The sequence below is a fragment of the Canis aureus genome, chromosome 21, assembly GCF_053574225.1.
Source record: "Canis aureus isolate CA01 chromosome 21, VMU_Caureus_v.1.0, whole genome shotgun sequence".
NCBI lineage: Eukaryota > Metazoa > Chordata > Mammalia > Carnivora > Canidae > Canis > Canis aureus.
In genome coordinates, this window is record NC_135631.1 from 2,246,295 (window position 1) to 2,270,540 (window position 24,246).

The 24,246-nt window shown below is 39.3% G+C and overlaps 1 protein-coding gene and 1 pseudogene across 4 annotated transcripts in view; both read left to right on the top strand.

Moving 5' to 3' along the window:
* Positions 1-1,649: 1,649 nt before the first annotated feature.
* LOC144292192 (solute carrier family 22 member 10-like) overlaps positions 1,650-24,246 on the top strand; it is a 32,156-nt gene continuing 9,559 nt past the window's right edge. The window contains exons 1-6 of one of the 4 annotated variants that reach the window (XM_077862077.1): positions 1,653-1,804; positions 1,926-2,746; positions 4,169-4,272; positions 22,170-22,324; positions 22,424-22,592; positions 23,766-23,889. In XM_077862077.1, the coding sequence (XP_077718203.1) occupies positions 2,345-2,746; positions 4,169-4,272; positions 22,170-22,324; positions 22,424-22,592; positions 23,766-23,889 (954 nt within the window). In that variant the 5' untranslated portion in view covers positions 1,653-1,804; positions 1,926-2,344. Of the gene's footprint in view, positions 1,805-1,925; positions 2,747-4,168; positions 4,273-22,169; positions 22,325-22,423; positions 22,593-23,765; positions 23,890-24,246 lie in introns of all 4 variants that reach the window. The other 3 variants (XM_077862078.1, XM_077862076.1, XM_077862079.1) reach the window with 3 other exon arrangements.
* On the top strand, positions 17,641-18,524 carry LOC144293195 (MICOS complex subunit MIC26 pseudogene; annotated as a pseudogene).

Sequence of the window (24,246 nt, forward strand, 5' to 3'; positions counted from 1 at the left end):
TTTATTTATTCATGATAGACACACACACACACAGAGGCAGAGACACAGGCAGAAGGAGAAGCAGACTTCATGCAGGAAGCCCGACATGGGACTTGATTCCGGGACTCCAGGATCACGCCCCAGGCCGAAGGCAGGTGTTAAACCACTGAGCCACCCAGGGATCACTACTAACTAGAATTTAAATAAAAATTTAGAAAAAAAAATAAAAGATCTAAGCACTGGTTAATGTAAGTGCTGCCCCTTCATCATCTCCATCTGATTCCCAGTGGTTGAGCCCTGCAGTTTTCCCCAGTAATCTCCATTAGGTGAGATCTGACTGGGCCTTCTGGGAAGCAACTCCCATTGCTGAGGGAACTGATGTCTAGCTTGAGTTCTCTTTTTTTCTCACTGGAGACACTGTAGGCTCAGGATGGAGGCTTCTCTGTGTGGTGTTGTGCTTGCATGGAGGAGGGGCAATATGACCAGAGTGTAGCCACTCCTCTTGCTCTTGTAATGTGATCCTGTCAGTCCCCATGCTTCAGCCTCACCTCTGGTTCTGGGATTTTCACAATGTTGTCTTTCTATGGACAGTTGTTAGAGCTGGTCTTCTTTTGAGGTGAACTGAAGGTAGGAACAACCTACATTACCATCTTGATGATATCACTTCCCCATGTTATTCTTTGTATACAACAGTTTTTAATTAGCAGAAATTGAAAAAAAGTAGTTCAGAAGTTGTCAAAGGTAGAAAAGAAAATGACAGGAGCAGGAGGGAGGTGAGTATACTTATAATAGTACACGAGGGATGACAGTGGAGATAGAACTGTTTGGTATTTTGATTGAGGTGGTGGGGACACTAAGCTGCACATATGATAAAAACCATATAGTACTAAATAGAGAGAGACACACACACAAGTACAGGTATGACTGAGGAAACCTAATAAGATCAGTGGATTTATTTTTATTTATTTATTCATGAGAGACACACAGAGAGAGGCAGATATGTAGGCAGAGGGAGAAGCAGGCCCTTCTCAGGGAGCCTGATGCAAGACTTGATCCCAGGACCCTGGGATCATGCCCTGAGCCAAAGGCAGATGCCCAACCACTGAGCCACCCAGGCATCCCAGACCAGTGGATTTTATAAGTATCAATATCCCAATTATGATATTGTGCTATAGTTTTGCATGTTATTACTATTGGGGGAAATGAGGAGAATTGCACAGGGATCCTCCTTATTTCTTAAAACTGCATGTGACTCCACAATAATCTCAATAAATAGTTCTTTTTAAAAAATGTTTTATGTATTTATTTGACAGAGAAAGAAAAAGCCAGAGAGTACAAGCAAGGGAAACAGCAAAGGGAAGGAGAGAAGCAGGCTTCCTGCTTGATCCCAGGACCCTGAGATCATGACCTGAGCTGAAGGCAGACGCTTAAACAACTGAGCCACCCAGACACCCCTCAATAAACATTTCAGTTAAAAAATACCTAAATGATTAGAAGTTTATACCACAAAAATTGTAGGCACAAGAAACTTGGAATTGCTATATCAGCATGAGAAAGACATGTTTGGCAAGGAACACTATCAGAGACAGAACAAGAGGCCTTGTTCATAATGATGATATCACCAATTAAGGACTCTAAACATGAGCACAGAAAAGATCCTCAAATATATTAGGTAACTGAATAAATAAACCTGAGAAAATAAACTCTTGCATGGGCTTACTACATCCTTCCTCTTACCACATCCAATTCACATTGCAAGGAAATCTAAAGTCATCACAAGCTCCTGGTGTGATTTAAACAGAAGTGCAATATCAGTCACCAAAAGGTAGTAATTGCACCACATTCTACTTTGTTCTAATTAAAAATAAAAGGTTGTATTTCTTAATTATTTTAATCTAAATTCAGCACCAAACAAGATAAACACTTGCTTTTTGTTCTTTCCACAGAAAAATCACACAGCCATTCACTTTTTGTCTCTCAAAGTCCATATCCTGGAAATGATTGAAGACTGCATGGCAAGTTTATTTTAGTTTATTTGGAGAGTTATGTACATGCCAAAGTCCAGTGCTCTTTCAGAAGATCACTTAGGACAAGCACATTTGGAGATTAAAATTTTAAACAGATTTCTTTGTCAACAGAAGTATTTCTGGTAAATAATTTTCTCTCTGACTTTACTAAAAAATTAACACCTCCTGATTCCAGTAGGACTGGGAATACTGCTTCCACTGCTCTGTTGCAGGAATGATTGATAAGAAACTGGCATGAGGTCAGCTTGACTTATTGTGAATTAATAGAAGGAAACAATTTTCTCCCTTTGAACTTATCTCCATAAAGTCTCCTCTTGAGGATCACCTGTTTGTACTCAATGGCCTTTCAGGAGCTCCTAGATCAAGTTGGTGACCTGGGGAAATACCAGATCCTTCAGATGGTTTTAATTTTTCCCACTTTGATGATGCTTTTATGTCAAATATTTTTGGAGAACTTCACTGCAGCCATTCCTGGTCATCGCTGCTGGGTGAACATCCTTGACAATGACACAGTTTCTGACAATGATACTGAGATCCTCAGTCCTGATGCCCTCCTGAGAATCTCCATCCCAATGGACTCAGACTTGAGGCCGGATAAATGTCACCGCTTTATCCATCCCCAGTGGCAGCTTCTTCATGTGAATGGAACCTTCACCAACATGACTGAGCCAGACAAAGAGACCTGTCTGGATGGCTGGGTGTATGACCAAAGTTCCTTCCCCTCCACCATCATTACTGAGGTAAGAGGCCTCATTTACCTCTTGTGAGTACTAGGTCTGGGCGTTTATTTATATATGGAATTTATTTTCTTTTCTTTTAAAATATTTTACTTATTTATTTGACAGAGAGAGCAGAGCAAGTGGGCCATCAAAAGCAGGGGAAACAACAGGGGGAGAAGGAGAAACAGGCTCCCTATTGAGCAGGGAGCCTGACATGGGGCTTGATCCCAGAACCTGGAGATCATGACCTGAGCTGAAGGCAGATGCCTAACCAACTGAGCCACTCAGGCACTCAGGTGTGTAGAATAACAGGATAAACATAGTTCAAGTCTTCGTTTTTTTGTTTTTTGTTTTTTAGATTTTATTTATTTATTCATGAGAGACACAGAGAGAGGCAGAGACATAGACAGCTGGGGAAGCAGGTGCCCCATAGGGAGCCCGATGTGGGACTTGATCCCTGGATCCGGGATCATGCCCTGAGCCAAAGTCAGACGCTCAACTGCTGAGCCACCCAGGTGTCTCAAGTCTTCAGTTATTGTGTAGATTCTGTAGTTAGCTCTCTTTCATTCTTTCAGCAAATAGTGATTGCTTTATCTTTTTTTTAATTTAAATTTTAGTTAGTTAACATATAGTGTAATATTGGTTTCTGGAGTAGAATTCAGTGATTTATCACTTACATACAGTACCCAGTGCTCATCACAAGTGCCCTCTTTAACCCTCATCTTCCTTCTAGCCCATCCCCCATCCACCTCCCTCTATCAACCCTCAGTTTGTTTTCTATAGTTGTCACTTATGGCTCGTTTCCCTATCTCTCTTTTTTCTTTCTACCTTTCCCATATGTTCATCTGTTTTGTTTCTTAAATTACATATATAAGTGAGATCATATGGTATTTGCCTTCATAACTTCTAAGCACTTACATTGAATTGGAGGCTAGTGAAATCAACTAACTAGACATGAATTCCACTAAATATAATGTGAATGCTGATGATTAGACAAGTAAGTACTTGATATAATGTGTGCAAAGTTATTTTTTGGTCACTTGTTCTCAATCTAGTTGCAAATTGGAAATGCCTGTATTAATTAAAAAGAAAAATCTCCATGCCCTGACTACTTCTCAGAGAAGAAAATCAGGTGTTTTGATCCAGGTAGGAAATGCAGGCATCAGTATTTTAGAAAATCTCTTCAGTGTTTTTAGTGTGTGGCAAAGATTGAGAACCACTGAGGTATGAAGTGCTAAGTGAATATAAGATTGGCCCTAAAATAACCTAGAAGATTTAGTTGAGGATTTCTAAAGAAAGTCATGCTTAAATTGAGACTTGAGTGATAAAGGTAAGTAAATGTAGGAAAGGGGAGGCTGTCCACTGATGGCTTTTACAGTATGTGACACTGAAGGATTTTAAGCTGCTGTAAAATTCCTCTGTGCTGGTTTTCTTCTCTTCCAGTGGGACCTAGTATGTAGTTATCAGTCACAGAAATCAGTTGTTCAATTCCTATTCATGACTGGAATGCTGGTGGGAGGACTCATAGGTGGTCATCTCTCAGACAGGTGAGTGCTCAGACAGAGACAGCAGACCAGATCACTGCTGCCCTTATTCTATGGTGTTTTCATAGCTTATGATTAAGTCTTTCATGAAGAAGTTTTTTTTTTTTTTAAGATTTTGTTTATTCATGAGAGACAGAGAGAGAGGCAGAGACACAGGCAGAGGAAGAAGCAAGCTCCAGGCAGGAAGCCCGATGTGGGACTCGATCCCAGAACTCCAGGACCATGCCCCGGGCTGAAGGCAGGCGTTAAACCACTAAGCCACCCAGGGATCCCCCATGAAGAAGTCTTTATTGAGTTCCAATATGCAATTTATACTGTTGTGGGTTTCCTTGGTTCCCATGGAGCTAGAGATGGAAGTGGAAAATTAGTCTGTATGATTAAAATGCCACTTTAGTGCCACACATATCTCTGTACAGGACACAGAAATGACATCTCCATAAGACCTGTGGACATTTCAGAACAGTATTTATCAGGAGGTACCATAATACTTCATTTAGAGAGATAAGGAGTTACCTATGGGCAGGGAGAGAAAGATACTCCAGGACAGGGGGTTCAGCTTGTTTAAAGACACAGATATAGAGAATAACATTGAAAGCCTTCACCAGGGCTTCTGTGTTAAGTCCCTATGGACCCAGTGAGTTAAGTGCTTGTTAGTTTTCAGACTGATCATCATACTGTGGTTTCCCCACTGTAATTAGTAGACATTTGTGTAAAACCTGGGTACATAATGAGGTGGTATTGAAGTTACATGAAGAAATAATTGTGGCTAAATATGGCTGATTTTGTAAAAAAAAAAAAAGGCGGAGGTGGGTAGTGAGGTTTTTTAGAGGTAAATTTTTGCAAGCATATAAAGTAATGTAAAGACCTCAGGTGTCATAATTTGTACTGTGAGAAGTTTGGGGTATCCTGTGCCTGACAATGCCCATCCTGAAGTAGGCAGACAACCATGGCAAGCACACACTTAGGTCTCCAAAGGAGGAAATGGGAGACTTAGAGTATCCCTTATTATTTATTAGCCTAACTTCATCTAATATTTCAGCTGGATATTGAGAGCTTTAAATGTAATTCATAAAATATTACAAGGTCAAAGTGTTGATATTGGGGACACCTGGATGGCTCCGTGGTTGAGTATCTGCCTTTGGCTCAGGGCCTGATCCCAGGATTCTGGAGTCGAGTCCTGCATCGGGCTCCTTGCAGGGAGCCTCCTTCTGCCTCTGCCTTTGTCTCTGCCTCTCTCTCTGTGTCTCTCATGAATAAATAAATAAAAACTTTAAAAAATAAAGTTGATATTGACCAAACTTTTGACTGAGTCCTTTTTGATGATTCACCATAAAATGCTGGTTGATGAGTTTATATGTGCATAGGGTAGTAGGTGTGTGTGTGTGTGTGTGTGTGTGTGTGTGTGTGTGTGGAGGGGAAGTGCTTGACACGATAAGAGAGTACAAAATTTGACAGAGGACTGAGCCTTACAGCTAAACATAGATAAAAAGCTTCTGAACAATGGTATTGGCACCAAAAGCACAGGCAATGAAAGCAAAAATAGACTGTTGAGACTACACCAAACTAAAAAGCTTCTGAATAACAATGGAAGCAATCAGTAAAGTAAAAAGAAAATCTACAGAATGGGAAAAATATCTGCAATCCATATATTTGTTTTTTTGTTTTTTTTTTTTTTAATTTTTATTTTTTTTTTTTCTTTTTTTTTTTTTAAATTTTTATTTATTTATGATAGTCACAGATTGAGAGAGAGGCAGAGACACAGGCAGAGGGAGAAGCAGGCTCCATGCACCGGGAGCCCGATGTGGGATTCGATCCCGGGTCTCCAGGATCGCGCCCTGGGCCAAAGGCAGGCGCCAAACCGCTGCGCCACCCAGGGATCCCTATTTTTTAAAGATTTTATTTATTTATTCATGATAGTCACAGAGGGAGAGAGAGAGAGAGAGGCAGAGACACAGGCAGAGGGAGAAGCAGGCTCCATGCACCGGGAGCCCGATGTGGGATTCGATCCCGGGTCTCCAGGATCGGCCCTGGGCCAAATGCAGGCGCCAAACCGCTGCGCCACCCAGGGATCCCTGCAATCCATATATTTGATAAAGGGTTAATATCCAGAATATCTAGGAAACCACTACAATCAAGAGCAAAAACAAAAACAAAACAAATAACTTGATTTAAAAAAATGGGCAAAGGAACTCAACAGCTATTTCTCCAAAGAAGACATGGAAATAGGCAACAGGTGCCTAATGAAAAGGTGCTTAATATTGCTGACCATCAGGGAAATGGAACTAATAAACTTATAACCGTTTGAATGGTTATTATATCCAAAAATTTGTTGCCAAGACCAGTCAATGTCAAGAGCTTTTTCCCTGTTGTTTTTCCCCCACTAAGAGTTTTATGATTTCAAGTCTAATGCTTAGGTCTTTAATCCATTTTGAGTTAATTTTTGTAAGTGGTATAGATAGGGGTTGAATTTCTTTCTTGTGCATGTAATTATCCAGTTTACCCAGTATCACTATTGAAGAGAATATATTATCCCATTTTGTATTACTGCCTCCTTTATCAAATATTAGTTGACCATATTACTGAATTTTTAGATTCGTTTTAACAATTTTTTTTTGTTGAGTATTAAGGATTTTCACTCTATAAGATCATATCATCTGCAAACAGACAATTCTACATTTCCAATTTTATATCTTTTATTGATTTTTTTTTCTTGCCTAATTGCTCAGGCTGGGACTTCCAGTGCTATGTTGAATAGGAGTGGTGCAAGTGGGTACCCTCGTCCTGAACTTAAAGGAGAATCTTTCAGCCTTTTGCTATTGAGTATAATGTTAGCTATGGAGTTGCCATATATAGCTTTTATTTATTTAATAGGTTTTGGTATGTTGTGTTACCATTTTTATTTGTTTCAAGATTTTGTTTATTTTTCTCTTGATTTCTTCTTTGACTCATTGGCTTTCCAGTTGTTTAATTTCCATAAATTTGTGAATTTTCCCTCTTTTTTTTTTTTTTGTAATTATTTCTAGTTTCATTCCATTGTGGTTACAAAAGACACTTGATATAATTTCAATCTTCTTAAATTTGCTAAGGTATTTTCTTGACCTAACTGTCTTGAGAGTTTCCATGTGCACTTGAGGAAAATGTGTATTCTGTTGTTGGATGAATGTTCTATGTGTATTTATTGTAGTCATTTTTTTCTAAAGTACAGTTCAAGTCCAGTGTTCCCTTATTGACTACAGTCTCGATTTTTTAATTGTTGAAAACGAGGTTACTAGTTTTGTGTTTTTGTCTGTTTCTCCCTTCAGATCTGTTAGTATTTGCTTAATATATTTAGGTGCTCTTATGTTAGGTACATGTTTATTTATGATTGATATTTCTTGTTGGCGATGAGCCCTTTATAATTAATATAATAACATTCTGTGTATCTTCTTTTTTTTAAAGATTTTATTTATTTATTTAACAGAAAGAGAGAGCACAAGTGGGGGTGGGCAGTAGGCAGAGGAAGAGGGAGAAGTAGAATCCCCATGAGCAGAGAGCCATATGAGGGGCTTGATCCCAGGATCCTGGGATCATGACCTGAGCTGAAGGCAGACACTTAAGTGACTGAACCAATCAGGTGCCCCTGTCTCTTGTTTTTTTTTAATTCGAGAATTCAATTCATTTGTATTTAGAGTAATTATTGATGGGTAAAACTTACTAATTCCATCTTATTAATTATTTTCTGGCTGTTTTGTTATTCCTTATTCCTTTCTTTCTCTTTTGCTGTCTTCCTTTGTGAATTGATCATATTCCTTAGTGGTATACTTTGATTCCCTTCTCTATCCTTTGTGAATCTAATGTAGCTTTTTGTTTGTGGCTACTTTGGGGGTTACAAAAATATAGATATAACAGTTTATTTTATACTTATAACACCTTAAGTTCATTCACATACAAAAACTCTACCTTTTACTTCCTCTCATCTATGTTTTTGTTGTTAAGAGTTCTTTTTTTAAAAATATATTTTATTTATTTATTTATGAGAGACACAGAGAGAGAGAGGCAGAAACACAGGCAGAGGGAGAAGCAGGCTCCACGCAGGGAGCTGGATGTGGGACTCGATCCTGGGTCGAGTGTGTAAATAATTACACATCTTGTGTAAATAATTACACATCCTGGATGTGGGATCACGCCCTGGGCCAAAGGCGGTGCTAAACTGCTGAGCCACCGGGCTGCCCCAATTGTTAAGTGTTCTTATAAAAAGTAATATATAAGATAATGAAAGAAACCTTTGGCAGTTAATCTATATGGCATAGGTTGTAGTGATGATTTAACAGGTATATACTTATTTCCAAATTCTAGTTGTAAACATTAATTATGTACAGATTTTGTATGCTATAACAGAAAAGCAAAAAATTAAATAATTTATAGGCACTAAGTCTGCTCTTTGATCTGGAGTGCCATTGTTTCTAAGTCCTCTTAGCTGACAGAACAAGGAAATGCATGTGTGTATTCTATCCCATGTATATAAACATGTGTATAAATATTTCTACATGGAACCATCTGTGTGTATATTAATATACACGAGTTGATGCTGATGTTTCCAATTCTAATTCATTACTATAATGTCCATTCTAGCCTCCTTCCCTTGCTTATCTGTGAATTCCTTCTCCAAAAGTGAAAAACCTGTGTTCCACCAAGCACCATCCACATAGTCATTTGCTCAATTTTAGTATACATGTGCATCAGCATCAAAATTGTTAACCTGTATCCTCCTTGGGAAACAACTTTATCAACTAGATTATAGGGCTTATGTGTAGTTTCTTTAGTCTCATATATTTTACACATTTCAAAAAATCATCTAGAATGCTATTGATGTTGGCATCAATTCAAACCATATTGTTTTAAATTTGGAATATTAAATGTCATCACCATGGTAACCACAAAGAGCATATCTCACAATATACACAAAAGGAAACAAGAAGAGCCTCAAAGTGGTTCATAACAAAAAATCAGCCAAATGTAAATGAAGGCAGCAATGGAAGAAATGAATGATGGAAAGGGTGTAAGACATACAAAACCCCCAGCAAAATGGCGGAAGTAGTTCCTTATAAAAAACTAATTTAAATAAGAATAGATAAAATCCTAACAAAAGGCAGATTAGCACAATGGAAAAACAAAACATGATCCAGACACAATAAAACATGGTGCAACCATATGCTTTGTACAAGAGACTCATTTTAGATCTACACATATAGATTCAGAGTGAAAGGATGCAAAGAGATATTCCTTAAAAAATAGTAATCAGAAGAGAACTTGGTTGGTTATAATAATAGACAAGATAGACTAATCAAAAGTTGTTGCAAGAGACAAGGACATTATATACTGATACAAGGGTCAGTTCATCAAGCTATAACAATTATAACCATATATGCATCAAAGAACCCCCCCATATATGTAACGATCATTGGCATAATTGGAGGGTAAATTAATTCTCTAGTAGTAGTTGAAAACTTCAATGCCTCAGTTTTATTTTTTTTTGTGTATTCTAATTTTAATTAAACAAAGCAGATTGAATATTATGTATATTGTGACATCTTTTTAAAAAGAATAATTAATACATAACATGTACTAAAAAATGCACAGACAAAAAACAAGAACTGCATTATAACTTTAATACCAGTTGTCATAGAAAGAGAGAAATACCAAAGGATTTTACTTTCCATGCCCTATATTTGTGTACCTATATTTTTATTTTATTAAAAATTTTTAAAATTTAAATTCAATTCGCCAATATATAGTATAACACCCAGTGCTCATCCCATCAAGTGCCCTCCTCAACGCCCATCACCCAGTTACCACAACCCCCCACCCACCTCCCCTTCTGCAACTCTTTGTTTCTCGGAGTTAGGAGTTTCTTATGGTTTGTCTTCCTCTCTAAGTTTTCCCGCTCAGTTCCCCTCCTTTCCCTTATAGTCCCTTTCACTATTTCTTATATTCCACGTATGAGTGAAACCATATGATGATTGTCCTTCTCTGATTGATTTATTTCACTCAGCATAATACCCTCCAGTTTCTCGGTTTTAATAATGGAGTAAACATCTAAGCAGAAGAACAGTAAGGAGATAGAGGACTTGAACATAAACTAGCAGGGTTAACAGACATGTGCAGAACCCTTTACCCGACAACAGCAGAAGACACACATTTTTCAGGTGTACATGGCATTTTTAGACCCGACTGCATTATTAAGGCTCAAAACAAGGAATCAATGGATTTCAAAAGATCAAAATTATACAAAATATTTTCTCTGATTACAATAGAGTGAAACTAGAAATCAATAGGAGAAGCAAAACTGGAAAATTTACAAATGCATGGAAATTAAACAGCACACTTACAGACAACCAATGGATCAAAGAAATCACAAAGGGAATTAGAAAACACTCAGAGATAAATTTAATTTAAAAAATTCAACACGGCAAAACATATGGGATATAGTAAAGACAATGCTCAGTGGGAAACTTATAGCTATAAATACCTACATTAAAGAGAAAAATATGGGTAACATGTCAGCATGAGGACAGAATAGGAGATCCGCAGCCTTATCCCCATATAGAAACAATGATTTAGCAGTCATCCACAGACAAAAATGCCTCTGTGGGAATCTGGGGATTTAGATCAGAGGTTTCAAAAGCTTGGTGGAGGCCAGATTTGAGAAAGGCAGCCTTAAGAAAGCAGACCTACATTCTAGTAGCAGGCCCACTGATCATAGTCTTGGCTGTGGACCTGAAAGGAGCCTGCCTCCTACAGATCCAGTTCCAACCCAAACTTTTCTGTGACCCTGCCACAAGCCCCATTCATCAAAGGATCCAGGAACTGCCATTCTCATTGGTGACCCTGATTATAGACCCACTGATCCAGGCCTTACTGTAAACCTTGAAGCAGCCCTGTGACCCTGTACACCAAGGTTCAGGGATATTGCCAGTCCAGAGACCTTGCAGGAGCCACACCAGCCCATACCACCAGTAGAAGGTCCACTAACTGGGCCTGACCTTGGACCCCACAGTGGCCACATGGCCCAGCTCCAGCCTCACCCAACCATGATCCCAGAGGCAGTCCCATCAGTCTGGAGACTCAGGAGGAGAAGGTCTTTTCCTGCCAAAACCAGTCTATAGAGTCAAGAAGTGTCTGCTCCTTCAAATGCAGAGACACCAATGCAAGGCTATAAGATCATGAAGAATCAGGCAAACATGACACTGCCAAAGGAAACTAATAAAGCCCCAGTAACTGCCCCTGAAGAAATGGAGATCCATCAACTTCTTGAGAAAGAATTCAAAATAATTATCTTAAAGAAGCTCAGTGAAATACAAAAAAGCACAGATGGACAACTAAATGAAACCAGGAAAAACAGTACATGGACAAAAGGAGAAGTGTAATAAAGAAACAAAAAAAAAAAAAACATGAAAAAAGAACCAAATAGAAATCCTGGAACTGAAGAATACAGTAACTGAACTGAAAATTCAATAGAGAGCTTCAACATCAGACTTGATCACACAGAACAAAAAATAAGTGAACTCCAGGAGAGGTATTGTGAAATTATCCAGTTAGAGGAACAGAAAGAAAACAAAATTGAAAAAGTTCAGAAAGCATATGAGACTTATGGGACAAAATCCAGTGAGATAATGTATGTATTATGGGTGTCCTAAAAGAAGAAGAAAGAAGAAGGAGAAGGAGAAGGAGAGGAAAAAGAAGAAAAAGAAGAAGAAAAAGAAAGAAAGAGAAAGAAAAGAGCAGAAAGCTTATTTAAAGAAATATCTGAGAACTCCCCAAATCTTGGTTGAGAAATGGACATCTCGATTTGTGAAGCCATACAGTTCCCAAATAGGTAGAACCCAAAAGGGTCTATGCCAAGTCCTGTAGAACCAAATAATCAAATAATCAAAACTTAAAGAGAGAATTTGTAAAACAGCAAGAAGAAAGTCATTTGTCAAATACAAAGGAGCTCCCAGAACACTTTTAGTAGATTTCTCAGAAACCCCACAGTCCAGAAAAGAGTGGGATGATGTATTCAAGATATTGAAAGAAAAACCTGCCAACCAAGAAGAGTTTCTCTGGCAAAATTGTCTCTTTATAACATATGATTTCACTCAAATGTAGAATTTAGGAAACAAAACAAATGAACAAAGGGGAAAAAAAAGAGATAAACCAAAAATCACACTCTTATTGGTAGAGAACAAACTGATGGTTACCAGAATGGGGGATGGGTGCAGGGATGGATGAAATAGGTGATGGGGATGAAGGACTACACTTGTTATGATGAGCACTGACTAATGTATAGAATTGGTGAATGACTCTATTGTACACCTGAAGCTAACATAACACTCTATAACTGACACAAATATATTGGAATTAAAAAAGTTAAAAATGAATAAATGAATGAATGAATGAGAGATAAAACAAATAAAACCTGGGAAAAAAAGAATGAGAGAGAAATAAAGACTTTTGTAAACAAAAACTGAGGGAATTCGTCATCACCACTAGAATTGCCTAACAAGAAGGGATTTCTTCAAGTTGAAACAAAAGGGCATTAAACAACAGTCTAAAGTTTATAAAAGGGTTGGGGGGGGGTTCTGGTCCAGGATGGTGACATAGGAAGACCTTGAATTCACCCCCTTGGAACACACCAAAGTGCACCTATATACAGAACAATTTCTCCTGAAGAACTGAAGGCCACTGAAGAAGACAGAGAAAGCAGCAGAGAACAAGAGAGATAGAGACATGGTAACAAAGGGAACCTCCAGCCCCACACTGACAGAAAGAATAGTGCTGAAGGACAGGGAAGAGCTTTCTCTATCCTCCAGCACAGAAGGAAAAAAAAGGCAACTAATATTATGCTGTATGGTAACCAACTGGAATTTAAAGAAAAACTTGAAAAAATAATTTAAAAAATAAAAGAGCAGCTAGCATAAAAAAAAAAAAGAGAGAGAGAGACAGCAGTAGACTTTCACCAGCTAAATGGAGGAGGAGCTCCAGGAACACTTTCCAGGTCAGAGGGACTGGAGAGTGACATGGTTTAGTGCTGCCCATCCACCTTAAAAGCCCAGACCAGTGCAGGGTCTGGATGCCATCACTGACTTGCTGGCTTGCTGCCTCAGAAAGCCCTGGGTCCACAGGCCCATGCTGGGGTGGAGTTGGGGTACAGAAAATGAGCTGATGGAGCTAGGGTAAAGAAAATGAGCTGCAGGTTTTTTGTTTTTTGTTTTCTTTCTCCTTTTATTCTTTTCACCCTCCCTCCCTCCTTTATTTCTTACTTTCATTTATTTTTTCCTTCTTTTCTCTTTGAAAAGCCATGGTTTAAGAAAACAACTAGCGTATCAAAGAGCCAGCCCTAGAACTTTGCCAAACACAGCGGAGGGGAGCTGCTAGAATGGTCTCCACTGTCCACACTTCCCCTTCCACCTTAGCAGAGAGTACAGTCTGGGCACACTAACTGACATGCTATCTCAGTGAGACCTGGGTCCATAGCCCACATCAGCCCCAAGAATCCCACCAAGGTGGCCACAGGGCAGTGCACACTGGGACGCTCCTGGTTAGTGCTCACTATAACCCCAGCCTTTGTGCCAAGGGAACACAGGAGCAAAGTGCCCCAGAACACTCCAGGCCCATACCACCTTGGCTTCAGTTGGCTTGCTAGGATATCCCTGGTGCAGAGCACTCTAGAATCTGTCAGCTGATGTATGTTTCAGATTCAGCTGCCCTGCTGGGGTGCCCCCTGCATGCAGTGCCCAGGGAATCCCAGGCCCATGCTTGCATCAGTTTCAGCCATCCTGCCAGGGTCCCTCTTGTATGGAGTGCCCCAGAACACTCCCACCCACACTGTTCTCAGCTCCAGTCACCTGGCCAGGCGTTCCCTGCACTGAGCACCTTCAGACTCCCTGGTTTGCACCCAATTAAGCTTCAGCTCTCCTGCCAGGTTGCCCTCTGTGTGAAGAGCCATGGGATAACCTGGCCCACATACCACATCAACTCCAGCCACCCTGTCAAGACACTCCCTGCACAGCATGCTCAAGACACCCTGGTTTGTACCCATTTCAGCTTCAGCTGTCCTACTAGGGTGCCCTCAACACATAGAACCCCATGTTGCATCTACTTCAGCTTTAGCTGTTTTGAAAGGGTGCTTGCTATGTGGAAAATCCCAGGACCCTCAGCCCACACCAGCCACAGGTCCAGGTAGCCAGCAAAAGTCACCAGGCATCTGGTGACAATCTACACTGGGGACAACCACACACAAGGTTATTCCTTCAAGTTGAGGAGAAGTAGCTCTTCTGCCAAATCTATAAAGACAAACACAAGTCAAGCAAAAATAGGGAGACAGAAATAGATGCTCTAAAAGAAAAAACAAGAAACAAACCTCAGAAAAAGAACAAAATTAAATGGAAATAAGTAATATGCTTGATAAATAATTTAAAGTAATGATAGTAAAGATAGAGATTGGAGAGAAGAGTGGAAGAACTCAGTGATACTTTCAACAAAGAGATAGAAAAAATAAAAAAAGAAGGGGATCCCTGGGTGGCGCAGCGGTTTGGCGCCTGCCTTTGGCCCAGGGCGTGATCCTGGAGACCCGGGATCGAATCCCACATCGGGCTCCCAGCATGGAGCCTGCTTCTCCCTCTGCCTGTGTCTCTGCCTCTCTCTCTCTCTCTCTGTGTGACTATCATAAATCAATAAAAATTTATAAAAAAAAAAGAAAAAAATAAAAAAAGAAGCAGCCAGAGCTGAATAATACAATAATTGAAATAAAAAACACTTCGAGGGAATCAGTAGTAGATTAGTGGGTCAGAATATATCAGTAATCTGGAAGACAGAATAATGGAAAGGACTCAAGCTGAACAGCCAAAGGGCAAAATAATTTTTTAAAAATGAGGATAGGTTGGGGCACCTGAGTAGCTCAGTCAGTTAAAGTGTCTGTCTCTTGATTTCAGCTCAGGTCAGGATCTTAGGGTTGTGAGGTTGAGCCCCATGTCATGGTCCATGCTGGGCGCGGAGACTGCTTAAGATTCTCTCTCTCTCTCTCCCTCTCTAAAGAGAAAAGAAAAAAAAAGGGGGGGGGATTAGGGAAGACCTAAATAAATGGAGAGGTATCCCATGTTAATGAAGTAGGAAGATGTAATATTATCAATAACTCAGTAGTACTTAATGCAATCTATAATTTCAGTGAAATCCCTATCAAATTCCAACATTTTTTTTTCAGAAATAGAAAAGCTGAATCAGATTCATGTGAAATTGTGAGGGGCTCCAAACAGTCAAACAATGTTGAAAAAGAAGTATAAATTCAGAGGACTTATGCTCTCTGGTTTCAGAATTACTCAAGCTACAGTGACTAATTACTATGGTATCAGCATATGGATAGAAATACAAACCTATGCAGTAGAACTGAGAGTCCAGAAGTAAACTCATTCATTTATAGCCAACTGACTTTTGAACAAGAGTGTCAAAAACCATTCAGTGTAGGAAAGAACAGGCTTTTTAGCAAATGGTGTTGAACAACTAAATTTTCACACAAAATAGAATGAGGTTTACCCCTACCTGATATTCTACACAAAAGTTAACTCAAAATGAATCATAATTTATAAAACTCTTAAAAGAAAGCATAGAAGTAAATTTTCATGATCTTGTATTTGGCAATGATTCTTGGACCCCAAACCCACAAACAACGAAAGAAAAATAGGTAGATCAGATTTCATAACAATGAACATTATCAGTATCAAGAACGTTGAAAGAAAACCTATAAATGGGTGAAAATATTTGAAAATCACATATCTGACAAGGGCTTAATATCTAGAACATATAAAGAACTCCTACAACTCAACAACAAGATGATAAACCATCAAAAATCAGCAAAGGACTTGAATAGATATGTGGAGAAATTGAAGCACTTGTGCATTGATGGTGAGAATAGAAAGTGATGCAGCCACTATGGAAAACAGTTTGGCAGATCCCCAAAGATCTAAACAGAATTGCCATATGAACCAACAATCCCAGTCCTAGGTTTATACTTTAAAAAATGGAAAACAGGGACTTCAACAGGTAGTTGTACATTGGTGTTCATGAAAGCATTACTTATAATAGCCAAAGGTGAAACAATCCAAGTATCCATCAACAGATTAATGGATAAACAAAATATGGATATATACCCAATGGAATATTATTCATCCAGAGGAAATAATGGCACATGGTACAACACGAATAAACCTCAAAACAATTATGCTAAATGAAATAAGACAGGTACAGAAGGACCAATGTATGCATTGCCTTCTATGAAATATCTAGATCTGGCAAATAAATGGAGACAGAAGGTAGATTAGAGATTATTAGAAGGATAAGAGTGAAGGGTAGAATGAGGAGTTATTGCTTACAGAGTTACAGAGTTTTTGTCTGGGGTAGATTAAAATGTTTTGGAAATAGTAGTGATGATCGTGAAACATGATGAATATAATTAACTAAGATGAATTGTACATTTACAAGTGATTAAAATAGCAAATTTTGTATTATATTATATATATCTTATCACAGTAAATATATTCAAAACTGTCTCCAACTATTATTGTGAATTATATATCTAATTTTGTCAATTTTGTTTCATGTGTTTTTGTAATTTTGTTGAGTTTATATACATTTGACATTTTAAGCATTATTCCTGGAAAAGTATTCTATTTTGAAATTTATTCTACTTGATGTTAATATAAAAACTCCAGGGAAAGCAGAGTGGGGTGGGGGTGGGGATCTTTCCTGTATTCAGAAAGAATACATCTTTCTGAAAGTTTGCTTAATCCAAACATGATTCCTAAAAAAAGAGAACAAACAAACAACAAACAAAAACCCAAACAAACATGATTCCTAACTAGTACAGTGGGTTTGGTCTTGCTTTTTAAAAAAATAACTGCTTAGCAACTATTTATCAAGTCACTGAGTACATTCTCATGTGTAAGAAATGATTACGGATGAATTCTTAACAATTTAACCGTTTACATTCGAAAAACACACAAATTACCCTGTCCAACGATCAACCCAAGATGGGCCTTTTTAGCACAGCTTTTCTGAGCTAACTAATCTTCCTTTTTTTTTTTTTTTTTTGGTATATTTTTCATTGGAGTTCGATTTGCCAACATATAGCATATCACCCAGTGCTCATCCGGTCAAGTGCCCCCCTCAGTGCCCATCATCCAGTCACCCCAACCCCCCCCACCTTCCCTTCCACTACCCCTTGTTCATTTCCCAGAGTTGGGAGTCTCTCATGTTCTGTCACCCTCCCTGCTTTCCCTGAGCAGCGCTTTGGTGTCATGCCCTCAATTTCCAGCATATATCGTTCTCAGAAAATAGTTGTAGGTAGTGGGAGGGGCCTGGCCAGGGTGACCCCGCTGGAGCCACCTCTGTCAGCAACATGTTCAAGGTAATTCGGAGGTCTGTGGGGCCAGCCAGCCTGAGTCTGCTCACCTTTAAAGTCTATGCGTCACCTAAAAGGGACTCACCTCACAAAACTTCTGTGAAGGTTAATGAACTTTCACTCTACTCGGTTCCTGAGGGTCAATCTAAATATGTGGAGGAGCCAAGGACCCAGCTTGAAGAAAGCATTTCACATCTCCGACATTATTGGGAGCCATATACAAGTTGGTGTCAGGAAATGTACTCACAAACAAAGCCCAAGATGCAGAGCTTGGTTCAATGGGGGTTAGACAGCTATGAATATCTCCAAAATGCACCTCCTGGGTTTTTTCCAAGACTTGGTGTTACTGGTTTTGCTGGCATTGTTTGACTTCTTTTGGCTAGAGGGTCAAAAATAAAGAAGCTGGTGTATCCACCTGGGTTCATGGGACTAGCTGCCTCTCTTTATTATCCACAACAAGCCATTGTATTTGTCCAGGTCAGTGGGGAGAAATTACATGACTGGGGTTTACAAGGATACATAGTCGTAGAAGATTTGTGGAAGGAGAACTTTCAAAAGCCAGGAAATGTGAAGAATTCACCTGGAAATAAGTAGAATGCTCCATGCTCTGCCCATTTTAATCAGTTATAGGTAAACATTGGAAACTCCACGCATTATCTACAGAAAAATGGCAGAGAAGTCAGTACTGAATGTAGTAAATTGGCTTTCTTCTTCAGGAAAAACTATACCAGGCTTCTTTGTTATCTTGGGTGATGCCATACTACCAGTGAACTAATCGGAAATCCTTTCACCTAGAGATAATGTCCAGCATTAGAACTCCTGGTTCTCATGTTGCTATTTATGTACATAATTAAAAGTCTGAATTTAAAAAAAAGAAAATAGTTGTATTTTTCAGCATTCCATATATATAAGGCCCCAGGCCTCCAAATATCTGTAACAATATACCCATGCATATGTGGATATTTTTTATAACAAAACGCTGGGAAAAGCTTTGCTTTACCTGGGGGACTAGCTTGTAGGCTCTGCAGGAGCAAAGTTAATCTTGTAGCTGACTGTGTTTTCTTGGTCAGCTTGGCTGTCAGTGAGGTCAGCATCTAACTCTCAACTCAGTTGAAGTAGTTATGCTCAACCTACTTGTCTCCATTTATTATTTTTCCTCCCTCATCTTGGTCTTCTTCTTTTAGTTCTATTTTCCTTGGTTGTGATATTTATTTACATACATATTTTACCTAAAAGCCTCCTGATTTTTTTTTTAAGAATATGCCAGTATAGAGGTGCCCAGGAGGCTTAGTCAGTCTGCCTTGGGCCCAGGTCAAGATCCAGGGGTCCTGCGATTGAGCCCCACGTTGGGCTCCCCAGTCAGTGGGGAGTCTGCTTCTCCCTCGCCCCCTCATTCCCCCAGCTTGTGCTTACTTTCTCTCTCTTTCAAATATGTAATTAAATCTTTTTTTAAAAAGTATATGCCAGTATATATACATATACTTGGATAAATAACTGTGAAGAATTCCCATTATGACACTGAGCTGGTAATGGGACAACCAAAATGTAGATTTAACTAACCAACACTTCTCCTCAGTGATACAGTATTGCAACCATTCCTGGAAAGAATATGTGATAGCTTCTGCCTAACCTCAGACTGTTTCTCTATTAGATATAGATTAAACCTTATCGTGTATATGAATTGCCTGGGAATCCTGTGAAATTGCAGATTCTGATTCACAAGGTCTGGGGCAAGCTGAGAATCCAAATTTCTATCAAGCTCCCCAGTGATGCCAACACTGCTGGTCCTCTGAACTCATCAGAACAGCAAGGGACAGGATAATAAGGAGCCAGGGGCATGATGATCAACTCTGCGACATTTAGGCTTGACTGATTTGCCATAACCATTTGGTAAATATGTGTGTGATTGATACTGGAGAAGTCAGTTCAGAAAGCAGATGGATCCATGCCATTCTCACTCCCGCACACCAGGCTCTGCTAATCCTCAATCAGTGCCATCAACATCACATTTGTCGAAAACTGACTCCTAGATTCTTTTTTTTTTTTTGACTCCTAGATTCTCTCTGTAGTGTAGACCTGAATTGCCATCCTACTCATTAATCCTGACATGGCCTCATAGAGATGAGGCTCCTAGGAAATCACCTTTTTCAGCCTCCCACCCAGGATGAGGAATCTCCCTGTCTCCTGCCCCTGTCCCATGGTCCCAGCAGGCTCTGTTTGATTACCTTCATTGGCAGGGACTCATGATCCCCAAGGCAGCCTATGACATTAAGAAATAGCTCTTATGAAAACAAAGCTTGTCTTCCTGCTGAGTCAAAATCAACTTCCTGGTAACCTCTACCCACTGAGCCTTGTCTGCCGCTTGCAGCATTTCAAGTTGGCTTCTACCTGCGTCAGACTTTCCAGTACTGCAGATAGCTGCTGTGCCTCCTGTCCACGCTTCTCCAACTAGATGCTCCCAAGTCCTCCAATTGCTGGGCTGAAAGGTCCAAAATGCGAATCTTCTTCTGAGCATGGCCTAGCTGTCAATATGACTCTTAAAAATGGTGCCCAGCATGTATCCAAAATAATTGAAAGCAGGGTCTTGAAGAGATCTTTCTAGATCCATGTTCACAGCAGCATTGTTCACAATACTCAAAAGATGGAAACAACCCAAGTGTCCAGCAGCGGATGAATGGAGAAGCAAAATGTGGTGTGTACATACAATGGAATATTATTTAGTCTTACAAAGGAAGGAGATTCTGACACATGCTATGATATGAACATTGAGGACACTATGCTAAATGAATGACACAAAAAGATAATTGCTGGGGTTCCTGGGTGGCTCAGTCAATTAAGCATCTGACTCTTGATTTCAGCTTAGGCCATGATCTCAGAGTCCCGGGGTGGAGCCCCGCAAGCGGCTCTGTGTTCAGCAGGGAGTCAGTCCACTTGAGATTCTCTCTCCTTTTGCCCCTCCCCCATCTAGTCTGCTGCACCACCCATCCCCCCTCACCAAATAAATAAATCTTAAAAAAAAAAAGGCTCCAGTGTTGTTCTTTAAAAAAAAAAAAAAAGATTTTATTTATTTATTCATGAGAGACACAGAGAGAGAGAGAGAGGCAGAGACACAGACAGAGGGAGAAGCAGGCTCCATGCAGGGACCCCGATGTGGGACTCGATCCAAGGTCTCCAGGATCACACCCTGGGCTGAAGGCGGCGCTAAACCACTGAGCCACCCAGGCTGCCCTGTTCTTATTGCGATATGAATTGTGTATTTTTTTCCGTCACTTTACTCTCAATCTATACTATTTTAAGTATGATTCTTGACAGTATATAGTTCCTTTTTTAAAAAAATTATTTATTTATTTATTTATTTATTTATTTATTCATTCATTCATTCATTTATTTATTCATGACAGACAGAAAGAGAGAGGCAGAGACATAGGCAGAGGGAGAAGCAGGCTTCCTGTAGGGATCCAAATGTAGGTCTTGATCCCAGAACTCCGGGATCACACCCTGAGCTGAATGCAGATGCTCAACCACTGAGCCACCCAGGTGTCCCTATAGTTCCTTTTTTAAATGTATTCTGGTTATCTCTATTATTTGGTAGAGTGTTTGGACCATTAGAAATTAATTTGATTAACTATAATTATTGCTCTGGTTTTGTTTTAGTCTCCCTTTTTTTTTTTTTTGTTTTTTTGTTTTTTTGTTTTCTATCTTGTTTCTTGGGTGATGATAATGATCATGACTTGGGATCATTTGTTGCTTTTGTTTCTATGTTTCACACCTTTTATCTTTTGGGGGGAATTATTTGAATATTTCCCCAAACATTCTTAAAGTCCAATAGTCCATAGAATTTCCGTTTCCTTATTTGTTTTTCACCTTCTTTCTCCCTTCGTTCTTCATCTTATGTAATTATTTTCTCTGAGAAATTTCCATTATTTTCTCTGTTTGGGTTGTGGCACTCTTACATTCTGTTCTACATAAAGCACATTGCATGAAGCCTATAAACCCACATTCAACAGAGAGACATTATTACACAACCCTTAAGCAACTTTGATTGTTTTACTGATGTAACAATCAGTCCTGCATCAGTCTAACCTTAGCCTGTAAGGTCCTAGAGACCCAAGGACATAGCTCTCCTGCATTCTAGACACTCTACAGCCTCTCTACTATATATGGTAGTACAATGGATGCTCATAGTATATTACAATTTCCAATATTTTGTTCTCTTTTATATGGTATCACTTGGTGTCAGAGGCCTACTGGTGATTGGATGATAGAGTTTTGTTACTGTTTGTCTACATTATAGATACAGATATTGCTTTCGAGATTTCTGTTGTTTTTAGTTCTTGATTTGTCAAACTTTTAGGTACAAAGAATCACTTGTTAAAATATTCTTTAAATTTCGGAGTATGCTTTTGGTTTTCTTAAGTTTTTGGGCCCCCCCCCCGCCCCCAAATTCTTATTGCTTTCATAATCTAATCTGACTCTGTTTTTTTAGGTTTGGGAGAAAGTTGATTCTCAGGTGGTGTTTACTGCAGCTTACCATCTTTGGAACCAGCGCAGCTTTTGCCCCCACCTTCCTCATATACTGCTTACTACGCTTCTTATCAGGTTGTGCTTCCGTAATCATCCTGATAAATGGCCCTCTGCTCAGTAAGTCAGATTTTGATCTTCTCCATTTTCCAAGCTTGAATTTGACCTTGAAATTTCACCTTTATCTGACATTAATATCCCAGTTGGGTTTTCTTTCAGTTATAGAGTGGATAAGGCCCTCGTCTAAAGTCATGGCAATCACCCTGATGAGCTGTGCCTTAAGTTTGGGACAGATGATCCTGGGAGGACTGGCATTTCTCTTTCGAGGGTGGCGCACTCTGCAGCTGGTGGTCTCTGTACCTTTCCTTGTCATCTTTTTCTCCTCAAGGTATGAGCCTTCTTTCTCCTCTTGCCTTTATGGGAACCTGGGGTGAAAATGAAGATTGAATTGGAATATATTGATTTTCTTATTTCCTGGACCCTTTCTTATTGTCTGAATCTAAAACCCATGCTTCGCATCTATTCAGTCTGTGCAGTTTGATAAGCAGAACAGGAATTAGTAATGACCTTTCTGGAAGTTCTGGGGGTTTTTGTTTGTTTTGTTTTGTTTTAAGTCTTAACCAGCAGAGCAGTCAAAGTTATTCAAATACTATTTTCTTTTATACAAAATATAGACGCAAATATCTAAAAAAGAAATACTTTTAATTCTTTTTTGGCTTTGGAATGAATCAGGTTTGGTAAAAATTTTCAGATTTTCATTTTTGTAGGTGAAGTAGGATAAAAGGAAGAGTCAGCAAATTTATTCATAAAAGAGCAGCATGGTTTATTCAATACTAAAAATTGGTATGCAGATTGAATGATTGACATCATGTATTCAGCACTCCCTTTCCCTTAAATATTTTTAACAAGCATTTATGGATAGCTTCATCCCTGTACTTAAAACCGTCTAAAGGAGAGTCAAATTTAGCTCATCATAGAGACACAACTATAGATTTAATACAATGAGATGAGTTCAGAGAGAGGAGAGTATAATTTATGCCAGACTCATCCATTACGTCATTATATCCTTATAATAATCCTACAAGGAAAATGGTACTACTGTTCCCATCTTATTGAAGAGAAAACTGAGGCAGATGTAAATAAGTGACTGACTTATGTAGTAAGTTACCAACATAGCTGGTAGTGGCAGGAGTACTTCTAATATTTTTTGGGCTTTAAGCTTATATAATTTGGGGACTTCTTTTTTTTTTTTTTAAAGACTTCTTAATTATGCATAAGGAACTCTCAAGCTTAAGCTTCACAAGCTTCTTTGAAAAGTTGCTGAGTAGGCAGAGAGGAAGTTAACTCCGAAGTCTGTGTGTTCCTGACCATGAAGATGCACTTCAATGTATTTGGTCTTTCTCATATTTTCCTAGTATTTCTGAAATAAACCTTGAGTTTCTGTTCCTAACCCAGTAAGTGGTGGATATTAGATGGAAGGCTAAAAGCGTCTGTAGTCAATAATCATATGACAAATAAATAAGAGAGAGTTGACTGTACTTGTATGCTGTTCTTCCATCAGGTGGCTGGTGGAACCTGCTCGGTGGCTGATTATCAACAATAAACCAGAGGAGGGCTTAAAGGCACTTAGAAAAGTTGCACATATAAATGGAATGAAGAATGCTGGAGACATCCTGACCATGGAGGTGAGCAGGAAACGGAAGATGGTTACTTAGTGACTTGGAGGAAAGACATAAGCTGACTCCACATTCTCCTTATTGAGATAGACAAACTGTTTTCCTAAAAAGGGCAGCAGAGGGATCCCTGGGTGGCGCAGCGGTTTGGCGCCTGCCTTTGGCCCAGGGCGCGATCCTGGAGACCCAGAATCGAATCCCACATCGGGCTCCCAGTGCATGGAGCCTGCTTCTCCCTCTGCCTGTGTCTCTGCCCCTCTCTCTCTCTCTCTCTCTGACTATCATAAATAAATAAAAATTAAAAAAAAAAAAAAAGGGCAGCAGAGAAGGTAAGCTCAATTCTCTAGTCTTTCATGGCCACCTCACACC